The 19357-nt window shown below is 50.5% G+C and overlaps 1 protein-coding gene across 1 annotated transcript in view; it reads left to right on the top strand.

Moving 5' to 3' along the window:
- Positions 1-6384, top strand: part of RCN3 (reticulocalbin 3) — a 13051-nt gene extending 6667 nt beyond the window's left edge. The window contains exons 5-7 of the mRNA XM_025369228.1: positions 968-1028; positions 5048-5247; positions 5850-6384. Of these exons, the coding sequence (XP_025225013.1) occupies positions 968-1028; positions 5048-5247; positions 5850-5957 (369 nt within the window). The 3' untranslated portion in view covers positions 5958-6384. The remainder of the gene's footprint in view (positions 1-967; positions 1029-5047; positions 5248-5849) is intronic.
- Positions 6385-19357: the final 12973 nt, after the last annotated feature.

Consider the following 19357-nt stretch of genomic DNA (forward strand, 5'->3'; position numbering starts at 1 on the left):
TTTTTTTTTTTTTTTTTTTTTTTTGAGACGGAGTCTTGCTCTGTCACCCAGGCTGGAGTGCAGTGGTGCGATCTTGGCTCGCTACAAGCTCCGCCTCCCGGGTTCATGCCATTCTCCTGCCTCAGCCTCCGGAGTGGCTGGGACTATAGGCGTGTGTGGCTAAGTTTTGTGCGTGTGTGTGTGTATTTTTAATAGAGACGGGGTTTCACCGTGTTAGCCAGGATGGTCTCGATCTCCTGACCTTGTGATCTGCCCACCTCGGCCTCCCAAAATGCTGGGATTACAGGCATGAGCCACTGTGCCCAGCCATGCCTGGCTAATTTTTAAATTTTGTGTAGAGACAGGGTCTCGCCATGTTGCCCAGGCTAGTCTCGAAATCCTGGGCTCAATCTCTCCTCCCGCCTCGGCCTCCCAAAGTGCTGGGATTACAGGCGTGAGCCACTGCGCCCAGCCCAGCCCACCCCACAGTCTTATAGTGAATGAGTCTGGATATAAATTGGGGAACAAAAGTCATTTTGCTCAAGAAGGGCACAAAAACAAGGAGCAGAGGTGTCAAGTGTGTTAGAAGAACCCCCAAAGTACAGCATGTTCACACATAAAGCAGAGGTAGTTTCTAGGCTCTGCTAAAACGTAAAGGAGCTTCTCCCCTTCAAGGGTGTTTACTGGGGCTTGAGCAAGTTATTAGGGACCCAGGACAGCTCTCCTTGTGTGCAACAAACCTGTGCATTGCTGGACACTGGGGCCTCCGAGCTCTCGCCCCATAAATGCAGGTAGTGCCTGTATCATAACATCCCAGAAAGCCCGCACATTTCCCCCATGCCGCCTGTTGAGACTGCTCTACTGCCTGCCCCCCACAGCTGCCCAGAGCTAAATTTCCAAGAGAACCTCTCACTCTTGCCCCAGGGGTCCAGCCTCCCCCAGGAGCCAGGGGCATTGGCCCCCAGCCTCAATGCCTCTCTCTCCCCAGGAAACCCTGGAGGACCTGGACAGAAACAAAGATGGCTATGTCCAGGTGGAGGAGTACATTGGTGAGTGGGCCCCAATTTCTCCCCGGGATGCCTGTCCTCTCTCAGGCATGGGCAGCGTTGGTGGGGGCAGCCGGAGGTACATCACCCATCGTCAGAGCATTGGCCCTCAGACATGGGGGCAGGGGCACTCACTGCTTGAGTTCATGCAGCCACCCAACATTTATTGAGCACCTACTGTATACCAGACAGCAAAAGCATCTATTGAGCACCTGCTGTGTGCCAGGCCCAGGAAACACTTACTGAGCACCTACTGCATACAGGTGGTTGAGGCTGCAGCACACAATAACACAGACAAAGTCCCTTCTTGGAGGTCTGGAGTTTCTACAAAATCAAGGCTCAGGGGCTATGTTTAGTTGAGGAGGGGGGTCAGGAAGCTGGTCTTGAACCTGCGTCTGCACAGCACTGTGTTTCCTGTTACATGGGATGTTGGGCAGACCCTCACAATACCCCCTGAGTTCTCCCTGGGCCCCTGCCACTGTCCTTGCCCATAGTGGGCAAAAAACTTAGTCAAGGAGAAAGCTAACAAGGAATTTTTTTTTTTTTTGAGACAGAGTTTTGCTCTGTTGCCCAGGCTGGAGTGCAGTGGCATGATCTTGGCTCCCTGCAACTTCCTCCTCCCAGGCTCAAGAGATTCTTCTGCCTCAGCCTCCCAAGTAGCTGGGATTACTGGTGCCTGCCACCACGCCTGGCTAATTTTTGTATTTTTAGTGGAGATAGGATTTCACCATGTTGGCCAGGCCGGTCTGGAACTCCTGACCTCAGGTGATCTGCCCATCTTGGCCTCCCAAAGTGGTGGGATTACAGGCATGAGCAACCACGCCCGGCCGGGAATTTTTTTTTAAGTTCAAAAACATTGTTTATTCTTTTATTTTTTCTGACCATATCCTGCATGAGAAATCATTTTTATTTTTTTTCTTTTTTTTTGAGAGGGAGTCTTGCTCTGCCGCCCAGGCTGGAGTGCAGTGGCCGGATCTCAGCTCACTGCAAGCTCCGCCTCCCTGGTTTACGCCATTCTCCTACCTCAGCCTGCCCAGTAGCTGGGACTACAGGCGCCCGCCACCTCGCCCGGCTAGGTTTTTTTTTGTATTTTTTTAGTACAGATGGGGTTTCACCGTGTTAGCCAGGATGGTCTCGATCTCCTGACCTCGTGATCCGCCCATCTCGGTGTCCCAAAGTGCTGGGATTACAGGCTTGAGCCACCGTGCCCGGCCGAGAAATCATTTTTCTTTCTTTCCTTCTCTTTCTCTCTTTTCCTTCCTTCCTTTCTTTTCTTTTCTCTTTTTTCTTTTCTTTTCTTTTCTTTTCTCTTCTCTTTTCCTTTCTTTCCTTCCTTCCTTCCTTTCTTTCTTTCTTTCTTTCTTTCTTTCTTTCTTTCTTTCTTTCTTTCTTTCTTTCTTTCTCTCTCTCTCTCTTTCTTTCTTTCTTTCTTTCTGTCACTGTCTTTCTTTATGTCTGTGTGTGTGTGTGTGTCTGTCTCTATTAAATAGAGATGGCGTCTCACTATATTGTCCAGGTTGGGCTAGAACTCCTGGGCTCAAGCAATCTTCCCACCTTGGCCTCCCAAAGAGCTGGGATTACAGGTGTGAATCACCACACCTGGCTGAGAGAACATTTTTATTTTTTTTCTTAAGAGATGGGGTCGGGCCGGGAGCAGTGGCTCACGCCTGTAATCCCAGCACTTTGGGAGGCTGAGATGGGTGGATCATGAGGTCAAGAGTTTGAGACCAGTCTGGCCAAGATGGTGAAACCCCGTCTCTACTAAAAATACAAAAATTAGCCGGGCATGGTGGCAGGTGCCCGTAATCCCAGCTACAAAAATTGAAAGTAATTAGCCAGGGTCAGGTGTGGTGGCTCACGCCTGTAATCCCAGCACTTTGGGAGGCCGAAGCAGGTGGATCACCTGAGGTCAGGAGTTTGAGACCAGCCTGGCCAGCGTAGTGAAACCCCGTCTCTACTAAAAAAGTACATAAATTAGCCAGGCTTTGTGGCAGGTGCCTGTAATCCCAGCTACTCGGGGGATTGAGGCATGAGAATCGCTTGAACCTGGGAGGCAGAGATTGCAGTGAGCTGAGATCGCGCCACTGCACTCCAGCCTGGGTGACAGAGTGAGACTGTGTCTCAATAAAATAATAATAAAAACGGGGTGCGGTAGCTCACGCCTGTAATCCCAGCACTTTAGGAGGCTGAGGTGGGTGGATCACTTGAGGTCAGGAGTTTGAGACCAGCCTGACCATGGTGACACTCAGTCTCTACTACAAATACAAAATTAGCCAGGCGTGCTGGTGCATACCTGTAATCCCAGCTACTCAGGAGGCTGAGGCAGGAGAATTGCTAGAACCTGGGAGGCAGAGGTTACAGTGAGTCGAGATCGTGCCACTGCACTCCAACCTGGGCAAAAAGAGCAAAACTCCATCTCTAAAAAAAAAAAAAGAAAAAAAAAGAGAGAGATGGGGTCTTGCCCTGTCGCCCAGGCTGGAGTGCAGTGGCAGATCTCAGCTCATTGCAACCTCCGCCTCCCAGGTTCAAGCAATTCCCTTGTTTCAGCCTCCTGAGTAGGTGGGACTACAGGTGTGCACCACCATGCCCGGCTAATTTTGTATTATTTTCTACATTTTGATATGTTACTGTAGGGAGGAGTTAAGAAATAGGCGCCAGAGCCCAAACGTTCAAGTCCCAGCCCTGCTTCTTCCCATTGTCTTTAGCAGATTCCTTCAACCCACTGGGCCTCAGGTGTCATCTGTATAATGGAGGCTAGTGATGGTTTCTGCCTGATAGAGCTGAGGAATGGAAGATGAAGTCTTTTTTTTTTTTTTTTTTTTTTTTTTGAGACGGAGTCTTGCTCTGTCGCCCAGGCGGGAGTGCAGTGGCCGGATCTCAGCTCACTGCAAGCTCCGCCTCCCGGGTTCACGCCATTCTCCTGCCTCAGCCTCCCGAGTAGCTGGGACTACAGGCGCCCGCCACCTCGCCCGGCTAGTTTTTTTTTTGTTATTTCTTAGTAGAGACGGGGTTTCACCATGTTAGCCAGGATGGTCTCGATTTCCTGACCTCGTGATCCACCCGTCTCGGCCTCCCAAAGTGCTGGGATTACAGGCTTGAGCCACCGCGCCCGGCCGGAAGATGAAGTCTTAATGGGATGAAGTAATTGACAAGACAGGCCGGGTGCGGTGGCTCATCCTGGCACTTTTGGGAGGCTGAGGCAGGTGGATCATGAGGTCAGGAGTTCAAGACCAGCCTGGCCAAGATGGTGAAACCCCCGTCTCTACTAAATATACAAAAATTAGCTGGGCATGGTGGCACGTGCCTGTAATCCCAGCTACTCGGGAGGCTGAGGCACGAGAATCACTTGAACCCGGGAGGCAGAGGTTGCAGTGAGCCAAAATTGTGCCATTGTACTCCAGCCTGGGCAACAAGAGCGAAATTTCGTCTTAAAAACTTTTTTTTTTTTTTTTTAAAGAGATGGGATCTTGCCCTGTTGCCCAGGCTGGAGTGGTGTGGGGTGATCAGAGCAAGACTCCATCTCAAAAAAAAAAAAAAAAAAAAAATATTGTAGAAACAGGGTCTTGCTATGTTGCCCAGATTGGTCTTGAATCTTGGCCTCAAATGACCCTCTTGCCTGGGTCTCCCAAAGTGTTGGATTACAGTCATCACTGCACCTGGCATATCTGTCACCTGCTAACTGGCCCCAAACACCCTCGCACGTTCCTCCTGCATAGACATTGCTTACTCTCTGCCAGGCACTGCCTTGCCCAATGCACACACTACTTCACATGTGTATCAATGAAATCAATCAATCATGCAATCAACCCATCAAATGAATTTCACCTGTAACATAAATGATTGCTTGTAAGTCAGGTTTTGTTACTAATTCCATTGAAACAGAAGAGGAAGCTGAGGCGGGAGAGAGGGTAGTGAGTTGCTCAAGGGCCTGGTTCAGGAAGTATCAGAGCCAGGATCAGCCCCCAGCTCCACTAGACCCCCAGAAATGCCCCTGACCTTGTCCCCTCTGTCCCGTCCCCCAGCGGATCTGTACTCCGCCGAGCCTGGGGAGGAGGAGCCGGCGTGGGTGCAGACGGAGAGGCAGCAGTTCCGGGACTTCCGGGATCTGAACAAGGACGGGCACCTGGACGGGAGTGAAGTGGGCCACTGGGTGCTGCCCCCAGCCCAGGACCAGCCCCTGGTGGAAGCCAACCACCTCCTGCACGAGAGCGACACGGACAAGGTGCAGTGATGCGGCCGCGGCAGGGGCGGGTGGGCATCGCATGCCAGCCCCCAGAAATGAGTAAGACCTGGGCCTGGAGCTTAGCGTCCCTTTTAGGTGTGATAAAAAAAGAAGGACAGAGAGAGGAAAAGAGAGGGGGACAGAGACCCAGAGAGAGGGGGACAGAGACCCAGAGAGAGAGGACAGAGACTCGAGAGAAAGGGACAGAGACCCAGAGAGAGAGAGACAGAGACCCAGAGAGAGGGGGACAGAGACCCAGAGAGAGAGGACAGAGACCCAGAGAGAGGGGGACAGAGACCCAGAGAGGGGGGATAGAGACCCAGAGAGAGGGGGACAGAGACCCAGAGAGACAGGACAGAGACCCAGAGAGAGAGGACAGAGACCCAGAGAGAGGGGGACACAGACCCAGAGAGAAAGGGGGACAGGGACCCAGAGATCCAAAGAGAGAAGGACAGGGACCAAGACAGGGGGACAGACTCAGAGAGAAAGGGACAGAGGCCCAGAGAGAAGGGTTCCAGAGACTTGGGGACACACTTGGATGCAGGGAGGGCTTTCGAAAGCAGGGCCGTGTTGTCCCCTCTGAACTCTGACCCTCCCTCCAGGATGGGCGGCTGAGCAAAGCGGAGATCCTGGGTAATTGGAACATGTTTGTGGGCAGTCAGGCCACCAACTATGGCGAGGACCTGACCCGGCACCACGATGAGCTGTGAGCTCCGTGCACCTGCCACAGCCTCAGGGGCCCCGCACAGTGACCCAAGGAGGGGCCGCCGTGGTCTAGGCCCCTCCCTGTCCAGGCCCTGCAGGAGGCAGATGCAGTCCCTGGCATCCTTCTGCTCATGGGCTCTCAGGAACCCCTTGGGTCAGCTTCTGTCCCTGTCATACCCCCAACCCCGGGGAGGGGCCGTCACAGTCCCAGAGGATAAGCAACACCTATTTCTGACTGAGTCTCCCAGCCCAGACCCAGGGACCCTGGCCCCAAGCTCAGCCTCTAAAAACCGCCACCAACCCCTCCAGCTCCGAATCTGAGCCTCCACCACACAGACTGAAGCTCCCCTGGCCCCAGCCCTCTCCTGCCTGGCCCGGCCTGGGACACCTCCTCCCTGCCAGGAGCCAATAAAAGCCAGCGCCGGGACCTTGTGTGTCTGTGTCTGTCTGTTGTCTGCCTGTCTCTATGAAGGGGAAAGGGGCCCTGGAGACGGTTTGGGGGCTGTGACTGGGAGTTGGGGGCTGAGGCATGCAATAGGGGACCAGGCATTTGAAGCTGGGTGTTGGAGGGATTGGAGGGCGTTCTGGGTATAAAAACAAACATCAAACAAAATTGGGCCTGGCCTAGTGGCTCACGCCTGTAATTCCAGCAATTTGGGAGGCCGAGGCAGGCGTTCCAAACTCCTGAGGTCAGGAGTTCGAGACCAGCCTGGCCAACATGGTGAAATCCTATCTCTACTAGAAATAAAAAAATTAGCCGGGCATGGTGGTGGGCGCCTGTAGTCCCAGCTACTCTGGAGGCTGAAGCAGGAGAATCGCTTGAACCCGGGAGCTGGAGGTTGTAGTGAGCTGAGATGGTGCCACTGCACTCCAGCCTGGGTGACAGAGCGAGACTCTGTCTCAAAAAAAAAAAAAAAAAAAGGAAAAAAAATCTGGCCTCTGCAGTACACAAACCAGACAGGAAGCCCTGCCCTCACAGAGCCCCAGTTCTGTGGGGAAGAAGAGACAAAGCGACCTAAAATATGGCACGGTGTGACAGACGCTGTGAAGCAGGGGAAGCGTGTAGCAGTGTGGCAATGCTCTGATGACTGAGTGGCCGGGAAAGGTCTCAATGATAAATGGCGTGAAGGAGGGAGCCACGGAGAGATGTGGAGGGAGAGCACTCCAGGGAGAGAGAAGAGCAAGTAAAATGGCACTGAGGCAGGAGTGGGCCTGGTGTGGCAGCAAGGAGGCTAGAGTGGCTGGAAGGGCATGAGCCAGGGGAAGAAGGTCAACTGAAAGCAGATGGGGCATGCGGCCAGACTCTGCAGGTCCCTGCAGGCAGGTCATGGTGGTCCCTGTTTGGTGGGACAAGACAGAGATGGACAGAGACCCAGAGAGAAGGGGATGGGGACTCAGAGAGAGAGGGACAGAGACCCAGAGAGAGGGGGCAGAAAGAGAGAGGGAAACAGAGACCCAGAGAGAGGGGGACAGCGACCCAGAGAGAGGAAGACAGAGACCCAGAGAGAGAGGGGGACAGAATTTATTCTGAGTGAAATGAGAGCCGCTGGAGTGTAATGAGCAGAGGAAGGATTATAAACAGCTTTGAGTTGTTTAAGAGTCGGGTTGGGCGCAGTGGTTCACGCCAGTAATCCCAAGGATTAATCAAGGATTGTTTGAGCCCAGGAGTTCAAGACCAGCCTGGGATGATCTTCCATGAAGACGGCATCTCTCTTTTTCTTTCTTTGCTTTTTTTTTTGAGACGGAGTCTCGCTCTGTTGCCCAGGCTGGAGTGCAGTGGTGGGATCTTGGCTCACTGCAACCTCCACCTCCCAGGTTCAAGCGATTCTCCTGCCTCAGCCTCCTGAGTAGCTGGGATTACAGACCCGTGCTACCATGCCCAGATAGTTTTTGTATTTTTAGTAGAGATGGGGTTTCACCATATTGGTCAGGATGGTCTTGATCTCTTGATCTCGTGATCCACCCACCTCAGCCTCCCAAAGTGCTGAGATTACAGGCATGAGCCACCGCGCCTGGCCACCAGCCCTGTCTTTAAAAAAAAAAAAAAAAAAAAAAAAAAAAAAAAAATTAGGCCAGGCGCAGTGAGCCAAGATCGTGCCACTGCACTCCAGCTTGGCGAGACAGTGAGACTCCGTCTAAAACAAAACAAAACAAAACAAAGAAAATTACATTATAAAAAATCCCCCTTATTTTTTAGGGCAGTGAAACCATTCTGTATGATACTGTAATGATAGATGGATGTCATTATATATTACACAAAACTCACAGAATGTACAACACAAAGAATGGATTCTAATATAAACCATGGGCTTGAGTTAATATATCAATATTGGCTTATTGATTGGAACAAATGTACCACACTAATGCAAGATGTTAGTAAGGAAAACTGAGGGTGGGGTGAAGGGGCATATGGAAACTCTCTGTACTTTGCACTCACTTCTTCATTAACCTAAAACTGGTCTAAAACTAAGGCTCTTTAATTAAAAAAATCATAAGGAACTAAGAAAAAAATATCTCCTTTATAAGACTAAAGTCCCATAGGTCCATCCCCTCATATTTAATAGATTTTTTTTCCCTCTTGGGAAAGGAGATAGACATAACCCAGGGTTAGATTGTAAACCTGTAGACGGTTTGGAGAGAACTGACATCTTAGTACTATTAAGTTTACCAATCTATAAACATGGTATATCTCCACATTGCTTTAAGTCTTTTAATTATCTCATCAATGTTTTGTAGTTTTCAGTTTGTTGTTGTTGTTAAATGAATCCCTAAGTATCGTGGTTTCTTCCTCTGCTATAGCAAATTAAAATGCTTTTTAACTTCATATTTCAAGTTTTTGCTTCCAATATATAAAATAGAATTATTTTGATATTAACTTCATATGCTGTGAACTTGCCAAATGTGCTTACTAGTTCTAGAATTTCCATGTTATTCCTTTTTATTATTTATTCACTGACACTTCCTGTCGTTGTATGCATTATAAACATTTAGACTCTTTAGTATAGTTATAATAGCTATTACAATAGCTTTGTGTGTGTGTGTGAGGCCCCAGTGTGTGTATGAGGCCTCATGCAGTGGTGAGAACATAGCTCATTGTAGCTTTGATCTCCCGAGCTCTAGCTATCCTCCCACCTCAGCCTCCAGACAGAGTAGCTGGGACTACAGGTGCGTATCACCAAGCTGGGGCTTTTTTTTTTTTTTTTTTTTTTTTGAGACAGAGTCTTGCTCTGTCATCCAGGCTGGAGTGCAGTGGCATGATCTCAGATCACTGCAACTTCTACCTCCCGGGTTAAAGTAATTCTTGTGTCTCAGCCTCCCAAGAAGCTGGGACCGTGGGAGCCCACCACCACACTTAGCCAATTTTTTGTATTTTTTTTGGCAGAAACAGAGTTTTGCCATGTTGGCCAGGCTGTCTTGAACTCCTGGCCTCAAGTGATCCACCTGCCTTGGCCTCCCAAAGTGCTGGGATTACAGGGGTGAGCCACTGTGCCATGCTGGGTTAATGTTAAATTTTTTGTGGAGAAGACATTTTACTATGTTAGCCAGGATGCTCTTGGAACTTCTGGACTCAAGTGATCTTCCAGCCTCAGCCTCCCCAAGTACTGGAATTACAGGTGTGAGCCTCTGCAGCTACCCTATCAATGGCTATTTTTATTTTTAAATTAAACAACAAAATTCTTTTTGTTTTTTGAGACAGGGTATCACTCTGTCACCCAGGTTGGAGTGCAGTGGCAAAATTATGATTCACTGCAGCCTCAACCTCCTGGGCTCAGGTGATACTCCCACCTCAGCCTCCTGAGTAGCTGGGACTACAGGCATGGGCCATTAGAGGCAGCTAATTTTTTGCATTTTTTTTTTTTATAGAGACAAGGTTTGTCATGTCACCAAGCTAGTCTTGAACTCCTGGGCTCAAATGATCCTCCTGCCTCAACCTCCCAAAAGTGCTGGGATTACTGGCTTGAACCATTATGCCTGGCCAATAGCTACTTTTTGTTTGTTTGTTTGTTTGTTTGTTTTAGGTGGAGTCTTGCTCTGGTCGCCCAGGCTGGAGTGCAATGACGTGATCTTGAATCACTGCAACCTCCACCTCCCGGGTTCAAGCGATTCTCCAGTCTCAGCCTCCCAAGTAGCTGGGATTACAGGCATGGACCACCACACCCAGCAAATTTTTGTATTTTTAGTAGAGACAGGGTTTCACCATGTTGGCCAGGCTGGTCTCGAACTCCTGACCTCAGGTGATCCACCTGCCGCGATCTCCCAAATTGCTGCGATTACAGGCATGAGCCACCGCGCCCAGCCAGTTCACTTTTTTTTTTTTTTTGGTTTAGCTGGGCTTTTTGGAGTGTACCCATGCAGCCAGGTGTGGTTCAGGGTCAGCTAGATATTTGAGTAGAGTTGGGCCGGGTGCGGTGGCTCACGCCTGTAATCCCAGCACTTTGGGAGGCTGAGGTGGGCAGATCACAAGGTCAGGAGATTGAGACCATCCTGGCTAACACGGTGAAACTCCGTCTCTACTGAAAATATAAAAAATTAGCCGGGCGTGGTGGTGGGGGCCTGTAGTCCCAGCTACTCGGGAGGCTGAGGCAGGAGAATGGCATGAACCCGGGAGGCGGAGCTTGCACCACTGCACTCCAAACTGGGCGAAAGAGCGAGACTCCATCTGAAGAAAAAAAAAAAAAAAGATATTTGAGTAGAGTTTATAGAAATCATTCCGGGTACCCTCTCTCCAACTTCTCTCTCCAAGATTTATTTCCTCGCCTTCCTTTTGCTGTAGTTCTTCAAGCTAGGAAGACTGGATCTCTCCTGGTGTTTTAGCCGCCAGTCATGGTATGGGCTAGAACTCACCCCCAAGTAAAAGTTGTACAAATAAGAAACTTGCCCAGTTTCTTTCTTTTTTCTGAGTGTCAAGTCTCCTCCAGTTGCTCTGTCTGCTTTTGTTTACCGTCCAGTGCCTTGCCTTTGGGTAATTGTTTCCTATGTTTTTTCCAGAGTTTGTAACTGTTATCTGTGTGGGAGGGCTGGAATTTAAATCCAAGCGCGTCCGACTCCAAGCATTTTAGTATGATAACATACTGCCCTCTAGTGGCTGGACGTGGAGAACTGGTTTATGTGGGAGGAAGGGCGTATTGGTAAATCTCTGAGGGCCGCATGTTTGGAAACATTGTGTATCTAAAACAATACCCACACATAGCAACAAATTACTTGCAAAGAACAGTTTATGGTGAAAAACTGCCCAGCATCTTGTCACACTTAGTGCTTCTCTCCAGAATTTTTTTGGTTTTAAAATACTCTTGCATATTTTATTTTAAAATAATGGCCATACTCTCACAGGATACAAAACCCTAAATATACAGGATGCTACAAGCTAAAAACACCACCTTCCACTAAGTTCAACTCTTCACAGACAGCCAGTGTTTCCTTCCAAGGAGAATCTACACAGATTTAAGCAAATAAGTACAAATAGTTTTTTTGGGTTTTTTTTGTTTGTTTTTTTTTAGACGAGTCTCCATCTATCTCCCAGGCTGGAGTGCAGTGGTGCAATCTTGTCTCACTGCAACCTCCACCTCCCGGGTTCAAGCGATTCTCCTGCCTCAGCCTCCCAAGTAGCTGGGATTACAGGTGCCCGCCACCACGTGCAGCTAATATTTTGTATTATTAATGGAGATGGAGTTTTGCCATGTTGGCCAGGCTGGTCTCAAACTCCTGATCTCAGGTGATCCGCCTGCCTTGGCCTCCCAAAGTGCTAGGATTACAGGCGTGAACCACTATGCCTGGCTAATTTTTGTGTTTTTAGCAGAGACGGCGTTTCACCTTGTTGGTCAGTCTGGTCTCGAACTCCTGACCTGGAGATCTGCCCTGCTCAGCCCCCCAAAGTGCTGGGACTACAGGTGTGAGCCACCCCGCCTGGCCCGCATTTTTTTGTTTTGTTTTGTTTTGTTTTGAGATGGAGTCTTGCTCTGTCGCCCAGGCTGGAGTGCAGTGGTGCAATCTGGGCTCACTGCAACTTCCGCCTCCTGGGTTCAAGTGATTCTCCTGCCTCAGCCTCCCTAGTAGTTGAGATTACTGGTGCCAGTCACCGTGCTTGGCTACTTTTTGCATTTTTAGTAGAGACGGGGTTTTGCCATGCTGGCCAGGCTGGTCTCAAACTCCTGACCTCAGGTGATCCACCTGCCTCGGCCTCCCTAAGTGCTGGGATTACAAGCCTGAGCCACTGCGCCTGGCCCCAGCCCATGTTTTTAAAGACACAGTCTTGCTCTACCACCCAGACCAGAGTACTGTGGCACTCCGGTTGCAGAGAGCCAACATTGTGCCATTGCACTCCACTGATCTCAGCTAGCTGCAAGTGATTCTTGTGCTTCAGCCTCCCTAGTAGCTGGGATTACAGGCATGCGACACCACGCCCAGCTAATTTTTTTTTTTTTTTTTTCCATTTGAGACAGAGTCTTGCTCTGTCGCCCAGGCTGGACTGCAGTGGCGCAATCTCGGCTCACTGCAAGCTCTGCCTCTTGGGTTCACACCATTCTCCTGCTTCAGCTCCCGAGTAGCTGGGACTACAGGCGCCCGCCACCTCGCCCGGCTAGTTTTTTGTATTTTTTTAGTAGAGACGGGGTTTCACCGTGTTAGCCAGGATGGTCTCGATCTCCTGACCTCGTGATCTGCCCGTCTTGGCCTCCCAAAGTGCTGGGATTACAGGCTTGAGCCACCGCACCCGGCCAATTTTTTATATTTTTAATAAAGACAGAGTTTCACTGTGTTAGGATGGTCTCGATCTCCTGACCTCATGATCCACCCGCCTCGGCCTCCCAAAGTGCTGGGATTACAGGCGTAAGCCACCGCGCCCAGCCCAATTTTTGTATTTTTAATAGAGATGGGGTTTCACCATGTTGTCCAGGCTGGTCTCAAACTCCTAAGCTCAAGCAATCTTCCTACCTCAGCCCCACGAAGTGCTGAAATGATGGGTAGGAGCCACTGCGCCCAGCCACTCTAGCTCGTGTTTTGCTGAGCATCTTTGCATGTCTTTGGGGTACGTATACAGGAGTGAGGTACTGGAGTACCAGCTAGGCACATTTTTAGCGTTAATCTATATTACCAATTCATTTCCCCAGTTTATGTGCCCACCAGCGTGGTAGACAAGTTCCAGTTTCTCCACATCCTGACCAACGGTTATTAGAAGAAACTTTTGAACTGTTTTTGCTTTTAGTTCTTCCGTTGGTGACCTCCCCACTTTCACATCAGCAGATCAAATCCTCATGTTGTTGACGACACGCTGGGAGCAAACAGCCAGGTGGAGCTTCTAACGAAGTCAGATCTTCTGATATTTTAAAAGCTAAGATACAATTCACAGGCCATAAAATTAACCCTTGGTTGGGCATGGTGGTTCACACCTGTAATCCTAGCACTTTAGGACGCCAAGGCGGGCAGATTGCTTGAGGCCAGGAGTTCAAGACCGGCCTGGCCAACATGACTAAACCCTGTCTCTACTAAAAACACAAAAATGAGCTGGGCGTGGTGGCACATACCTGTAATCCCAGCTACTCAGGAGGCTGGGGCAGGAGAATCGCTTGAACCCGGGAGGCAGAGGTTGCAGTGAGCCAAGATCATGCCACTGCACTCCAGCCTGGGCGACAGAACCAGACTTTGTCTCAAAAAAAAAAAAAAAAAAAAAAAACACGAAACCCACACCCCATCAGCAGTCACTGTCCCCTCATTCTCTGTACTCCCAGCCCCGGACAGCCACTAACTACTTTCTGTTGCTATGGATTTGCCTATTCTGGGCATCTCATTATAAATGCAGTTGTACATGTGACCTTTTGTGCTGGCTCTCTTTAAGCGTGTTTTCCAGATCCATCCACACTGTAGCCCGTGTCGGGACGTCATTCCTTTTTAGGACTGAGTAACATTCCATGGCACGGGCTAGACCACATTTTGTCTCCACTCATCAGCTGACGGGCTTCTGGGTTGTTTCTGGGCTATGGTGAATCGTGCTGTTAGGGTCATTCATGTACATTTGTTTTGCCTCAACCTCCCGAGTAGCTGGGATTACAGGCATCCACCACCACACCTGGCTAATTTTTGTATTTTTGGTAGAGATGGGGGTTTCACCATGCTGGCCAGGCTGGTCTCGAATTCATGACCTCGTGATCCGCCCACCTCGGCCTCGCAAATCAGGTACATATTTTTATGTGGACCCATTTTCAGTTTTCTTTTTTTTTTTTTTTTGAGATGGAGTCTCGCTCTGTTGCCCAGGCTGGAGTGCAGTGGCCGGATCTCGGCTCACTGCAAGCTCCGCCTCCCAGGTTCACACCATTCTCCTGCCTCAGCCTCCCGAGTAGCTGGGACTACAGGTCCCCACCACCACACCCAGCTACTTTTTTGTATTTTTTAGTAGAGACGCGGTTTCACCATGTTAGCCAGGATAGTCTCGATCTCCTGACCTCGTGATCCACCCGTCTCGGCCTCCCAAAGTGCTGGGATTACAGGCTTGAGCCACCGCGCCCGGCCTGTTTTCAGTTTTCTTGAGTAGATAACTAGGAGGGGAATTGTGGAGCTGAATTTTTATTTTATACATGTCTGACTTTGTCACCCAGGCTGGAATAAAGAGGTGGGATCATAGCTGGACCTCCTGGGCTCACGGCATCTTCTGGCTTCAGTCTCCCATGCAGCTGGGACTACAGGTGGGCACCACCATGCCCAGCTAATTTGTTCTTTTTTGTAGAGATGGGGTCTTGCTACAGTGGCCAGGCTGGTCGCCAACTCCTGGGTTCAAGCAATCCTCCTGACTCGGCCTCCCAAAGTGTTGGGATTACAGGCGTGAACTACCTTGCTTGGGCTGATTTTATTTTTTAGACAGAGTCTTGCTCTGTCGCCAGGCTGGAGTGCAGTGGTGTGATCTCGGCTCACTGTTAACTTCCACCTCCCAGGTTCAAGCGATTCTCCTGCCTCAGCCTCCCGAGTAGCTAGGACTACAGGAGGCGATACCACGCCCAGTTAATTTTTGTATTTTTAGTAGACACGGGGTTTCACCATGTTGGCCAGGATGGTCTCCATCTCTTGACCTCGTGATCTGCCCCCGCCTCAGCCCTCCAAAGTGCTAGAATTACAGGCGTGAGCCACTGCGCCTGGCCATGCGCTGATTTTTTTTTTTTGAGACGGAGTCTCGCTCTGTCGCCCGGGCTGGAGTGCAGTGGCCGGATCTCAGCTCACTGCAAGCTCCGCCTCCCGGGTTTACGCCATTCTCCTGCCTCAGCCTCCCGAGTAGCTGGGACTACAGGCGCTCGCCACCTCGCCCGGCTAGTTTTTTGTATTTTTTAGTAGAGACGGGGTTTCACCATGTTAGCCAGGATGGTCTCGATCTCCTGACCTCGTGATCCGCCCGTCTCGGCCTCCCAAAGTGCTGGGATTACAGGCTTGAGCCACCGCGCCCAGCCCATGCGCTGATTTTTAAAAAGAGAAGTGGAGCCTATAATCCCTGCGCTTTGGGAGGCTGAGGCGGGTGGATCACTTGAGGTCAGGAGTTTGAGACCAGCCTGGCCAATGTGGTGAAACCCCTTTTCTACTTAAAAAATACAAAAATTGGCCAGGCATGGTGGCTCACGCCTGTAATCCCAGCACTTTGGGAGGCAGAGGCGGGTGGATCATGAGGTTAGAAGATGGAGATCATCCTGGCTAACACGGTGAAACCCCATCTCTACTAAAAAAATACAAAAAAAATACAAAAAAAAAAAAAAAAAAATTAGCCGGGCATGGTGGTGGGCGCCTGTAGTCCCAGCTACTCGGGAGGCTGAGGCAGGAGAATGGCGTGAACCCAGGAGGCGGAGCTTGCAGTGAGCCGAGATCGCACCACTGCACTCCAGCCTGGGCGACAGAGTGAGATTCCATCTCAAAAGAAAAGAAATGGAAGGATTAGGTATGGTGGCTCATGCCTGTTATGCCAGCACTTTGGGAGGCCAAGGTGGACGGATCACCTGAGGTCAGGAGTTTGAGACCAGCATGACCAACATGGCAAAACCCCACCTCTATGAAAAATATAAAAATTAGCCGGGCGTGGTGGCACATACCTGTAATCCCAGCTACTTGGCAAGAGGCTGAGGCAGGAGAATGGCTTGAACCCAGGAGGCGGAGGTTGCAGTGAGCCAAGATCTCGCCACTGCACTCCAGCCTGGGCGACAGGGCAAGACTCCGTCTCAAAAACAAAAAAACAGAAATGGAAATGTAGTTTTTCACATGAAATCTCCCAGCTCCGGCCGGGCGCAGTGGCTCAAGCCTGTAATCCCAGCACTTTGGGAGGCCGAGACGGGCGGATCACGAGGTCAGGAGTTCGAGACCATCCTGGCTAACACGGTGAAACCCCGTCTCTACTAAAAAATACAAAAAACTAGCCGGGCGAGGTGGTGGGCGCCTGTAGTCCCAGCTACTCGGGAGGCTGAGGCAGGAGAATGGCGTAAAAACCCGGGAGGCGGAGCTTGCAATGAGCTGAGATCCGGCCACTGCACTCCAGCCTGGGCGACACAGCGAGACTCCGTCTCAAAAAAAAAAAAAAAAAAAAAAAAAAGAAATCTCCCAGCTCCTTTTTTGCATTTGAAAACTTCATACAGTAAAATCCACTCCTTTTGGTGAACAGTTCTGAATTCTCATAAACCGGAGTCATGTAACCACCACAATCAAAATCCGGAACTGTTCCTTCACACCCCACCTAGAATCTCTTACTACTCCCCACTTTGGAGTCAATTCCTTTTCCTACCCCGGCAACCAAAGCTTTGTTCCTGGTTCATATAGTTTCGCCTTTGCAGTGTCAGAATAAATCTTCCTGTTTTTATTTTTAATTGTTTTGAGATAGGGTCTTGCTCTGTAGCCCAGGCTGGAATGCAGTGGTGCCATCTCAGCTCACTGCAGCCTCCGCCTCCTGGGTTCAAGCAATTCTCCCACCTCAGCCTCCCAAGTAGCTGGGATTACAGGGGTGCTCCACCACACCCAGCTAATTTTTGTATTTTCAGTGGAGATGGGGATTCACCATGTTGGCCAGGCTGGTCTTGAACTCCTGACCTGGGGCGATCCACCCACTTTGGCCTCCCAAAGTGCTGGGATTACAGGCATGAGCCACCATGCCCAGCCATCTTCCTGTTTTAAATTATTTTTTCTTTTTTTGAGATGGAGTTTCGCTCGTTGCCCAGGCTGGAGTGCAGTGGTGCGATCTCAGCTCACTGCAACCTCCGCCTCCAGGTTCAAGCAATTCTCCTGCCTCAGCCTCCCGAGTAGCTGGGATAACAGGCCTGTGCCACCACACCCAGTTAAATTTGTATGTTTTTAGTAGAGACAAGGTTCCACCATGTTGGCCGGGCTGGTCTCAAATACCTGACCTGAAGTGATCCACCCACCTTGGCCTCCCAAAATGCTGGGATTACCGATGTGCACCACTGTGCCCAGCCTATTTTTATTTATTATTTTAATTTTGGAACAGAGTCTTGCTCTGTCGCCCAGGCTGGAGTGCAGTGGCGCGATCTCAGCTCACTGCAACCTCCACCTCCAGGTTCAAGCAATTCTTCTGCCTCAGCCTCCTGAGTAGCTGGAACTACAGGCATATGCCACGACGCCCGGCTAACTTTTTATATTTTCAGTAGAAATGGGGTTTCAAAAAAAAAAAAAAAAAAGAAATGGGGTTTCACGGCCGGGCGCGGTGGCTCAAGCCTGTAATCCCAGCACTGTGGGAGGCCGAGACGGGCGGATCACGAGGTCAGGAGATCGAGACCATCCTGGCTAACACGGTGAAACCCCGTCTCTACTAAAAAACACAAAAAACTAGCCGGGCGAGGTGGCGGGCGCCTGTAGTCCCAGCTACTCGGGAGGCTGAGGCAGGAGAATGGCGTGAACCCGGGAGGCGGAGCTTGCAGTGAGCTGAGATCTGGCCACTGCACTCCAGNCAGAGGCAACTGGCTCCTGGGGGAACCTGGTTTCTATCACTCCCTCAAGCACGTGTGACTTTGCTCAAGTTGTGCCTTCTTGATCTTGCCATTGCACTCCAGCCTGGGGAGTGGAAAAGTATTACTCACTGAACAGCATGGTGCGTGCACTGCGATCTTCCTTTGGTTGAAACCTATGTGTACTCTTATGTAAAGACAAGGAAGGACAAGGAAGGACAAGGAAGGACAGAACCTAGGTGGCATCACTCTGTGAGGCAGGAATGCTGTCCTTCTTGGTTTTGCTGTTGTTACTGTTGTTGTTTTTTGAGATGGAGTCTGTCGCCCAGGCTGGAGTGCAGTGGCGTGATCTCAGCTCACTGCAACCTCTGCCTTCCAGGTTCAAGCAATTCTCCTACCTCAGCCTCCCGAGTAGCTGGGACTACAGGCACCTGCCACCACGCCCAGCTAATTTTTGCATTTTTAGTGGAGACGGGGGTTTCACCACGTTGGCCAGGCTGGTCTCAAAACTCCTGACCTCGTGATCCACCCGCCTCAGCCTCCCAAAAAGTGCTGGGACTACAGGCCTGAGTCACTACACCTGGCCTGTCTTTATTATTTTAATCTTTGCTTGTCTCCATGCTGTTTTTCACACTGCCCCGCAGCTGCTTTTGTGACTCGATGGTTATTAAACACAAGGTCTTAAGGGCAGCCCCTACATTCCCAGTCAAGTCTGACGTCACCGGGCTGCTTCCTGGTCCCCGCTCTGCCCTGGCTCCCTCACTTTCCCCTGCACGCCCTCTGCTCCTGAAATCTGCAGAGTGCATTGCTGCTCCTGGGCCTTCGCACTCTCGGTTTCCTCTTCCTTTCCCCCTCAGGCAGCCACAGGTGGGGCGTGGTGCTCCGGCCTGCCTTTCCTAGTCCGCCTTTCCTAGTCCGGGTGCTGCGCAGCACTTTCTCACAGAACTGCACTTCCTTTGTGGGTCTAATCACACTGCAGCCCGGAAGACACGCTCCTGGGCATTTCCTGTTCTTCAAACCTGCCAAAACTGCGGGAACCCTAACAAAGAACTCGAAGAATTTCTTTTCTTTTCTTTTTTTTTTTTGAGACGGAGTCTCGCTCTGTCGCCCAGGCTGGAGTGCAGGGGCCGGATCTCAGCTCACTGCAAGCTCCGCCTCCCGGGTTTACGCCATTCTCCTGCCTCAGCCTCCCGAGTAGCTGGGACTACAGGCGCCCGCCACCTTGCCCGGCTAGTTTTTTGTATTTTTTAGTAGAGATGGGGTTTCACCGTGTTAGCCAGGATAGTCTCGATCTCCTGACCTCGTGATCCACCCGTCTCGGCCTCCCAAAGTGCTGGGATTACAGGCTTGAGCCACCGCGCCCGGCCTAATTTTTGTATTTTTAATAGAGACAGAGTTTCACCATGTTGGCCAGGCTGGTCTCAACTCCTGACCTCAAGTGATACGCTGGCCTCGGCCTCCTAAAAGTGCTGGGATTACAGGCGTGAGCC

The sequence above is a fragment of the Theropithecus gelada genome, chromosome 19 (assembly GCF_003255815.1).
Source record: "Theropithecus gelada isolate Dixy chromosome 19, Tgel_1.0, whole genome shotgun sequence".
NCBI lineage: Eukaryota > Metazoa > Chordata > Mammalia > Primates > Cercopithecidae > Theropithecus > Theropithecus gelada.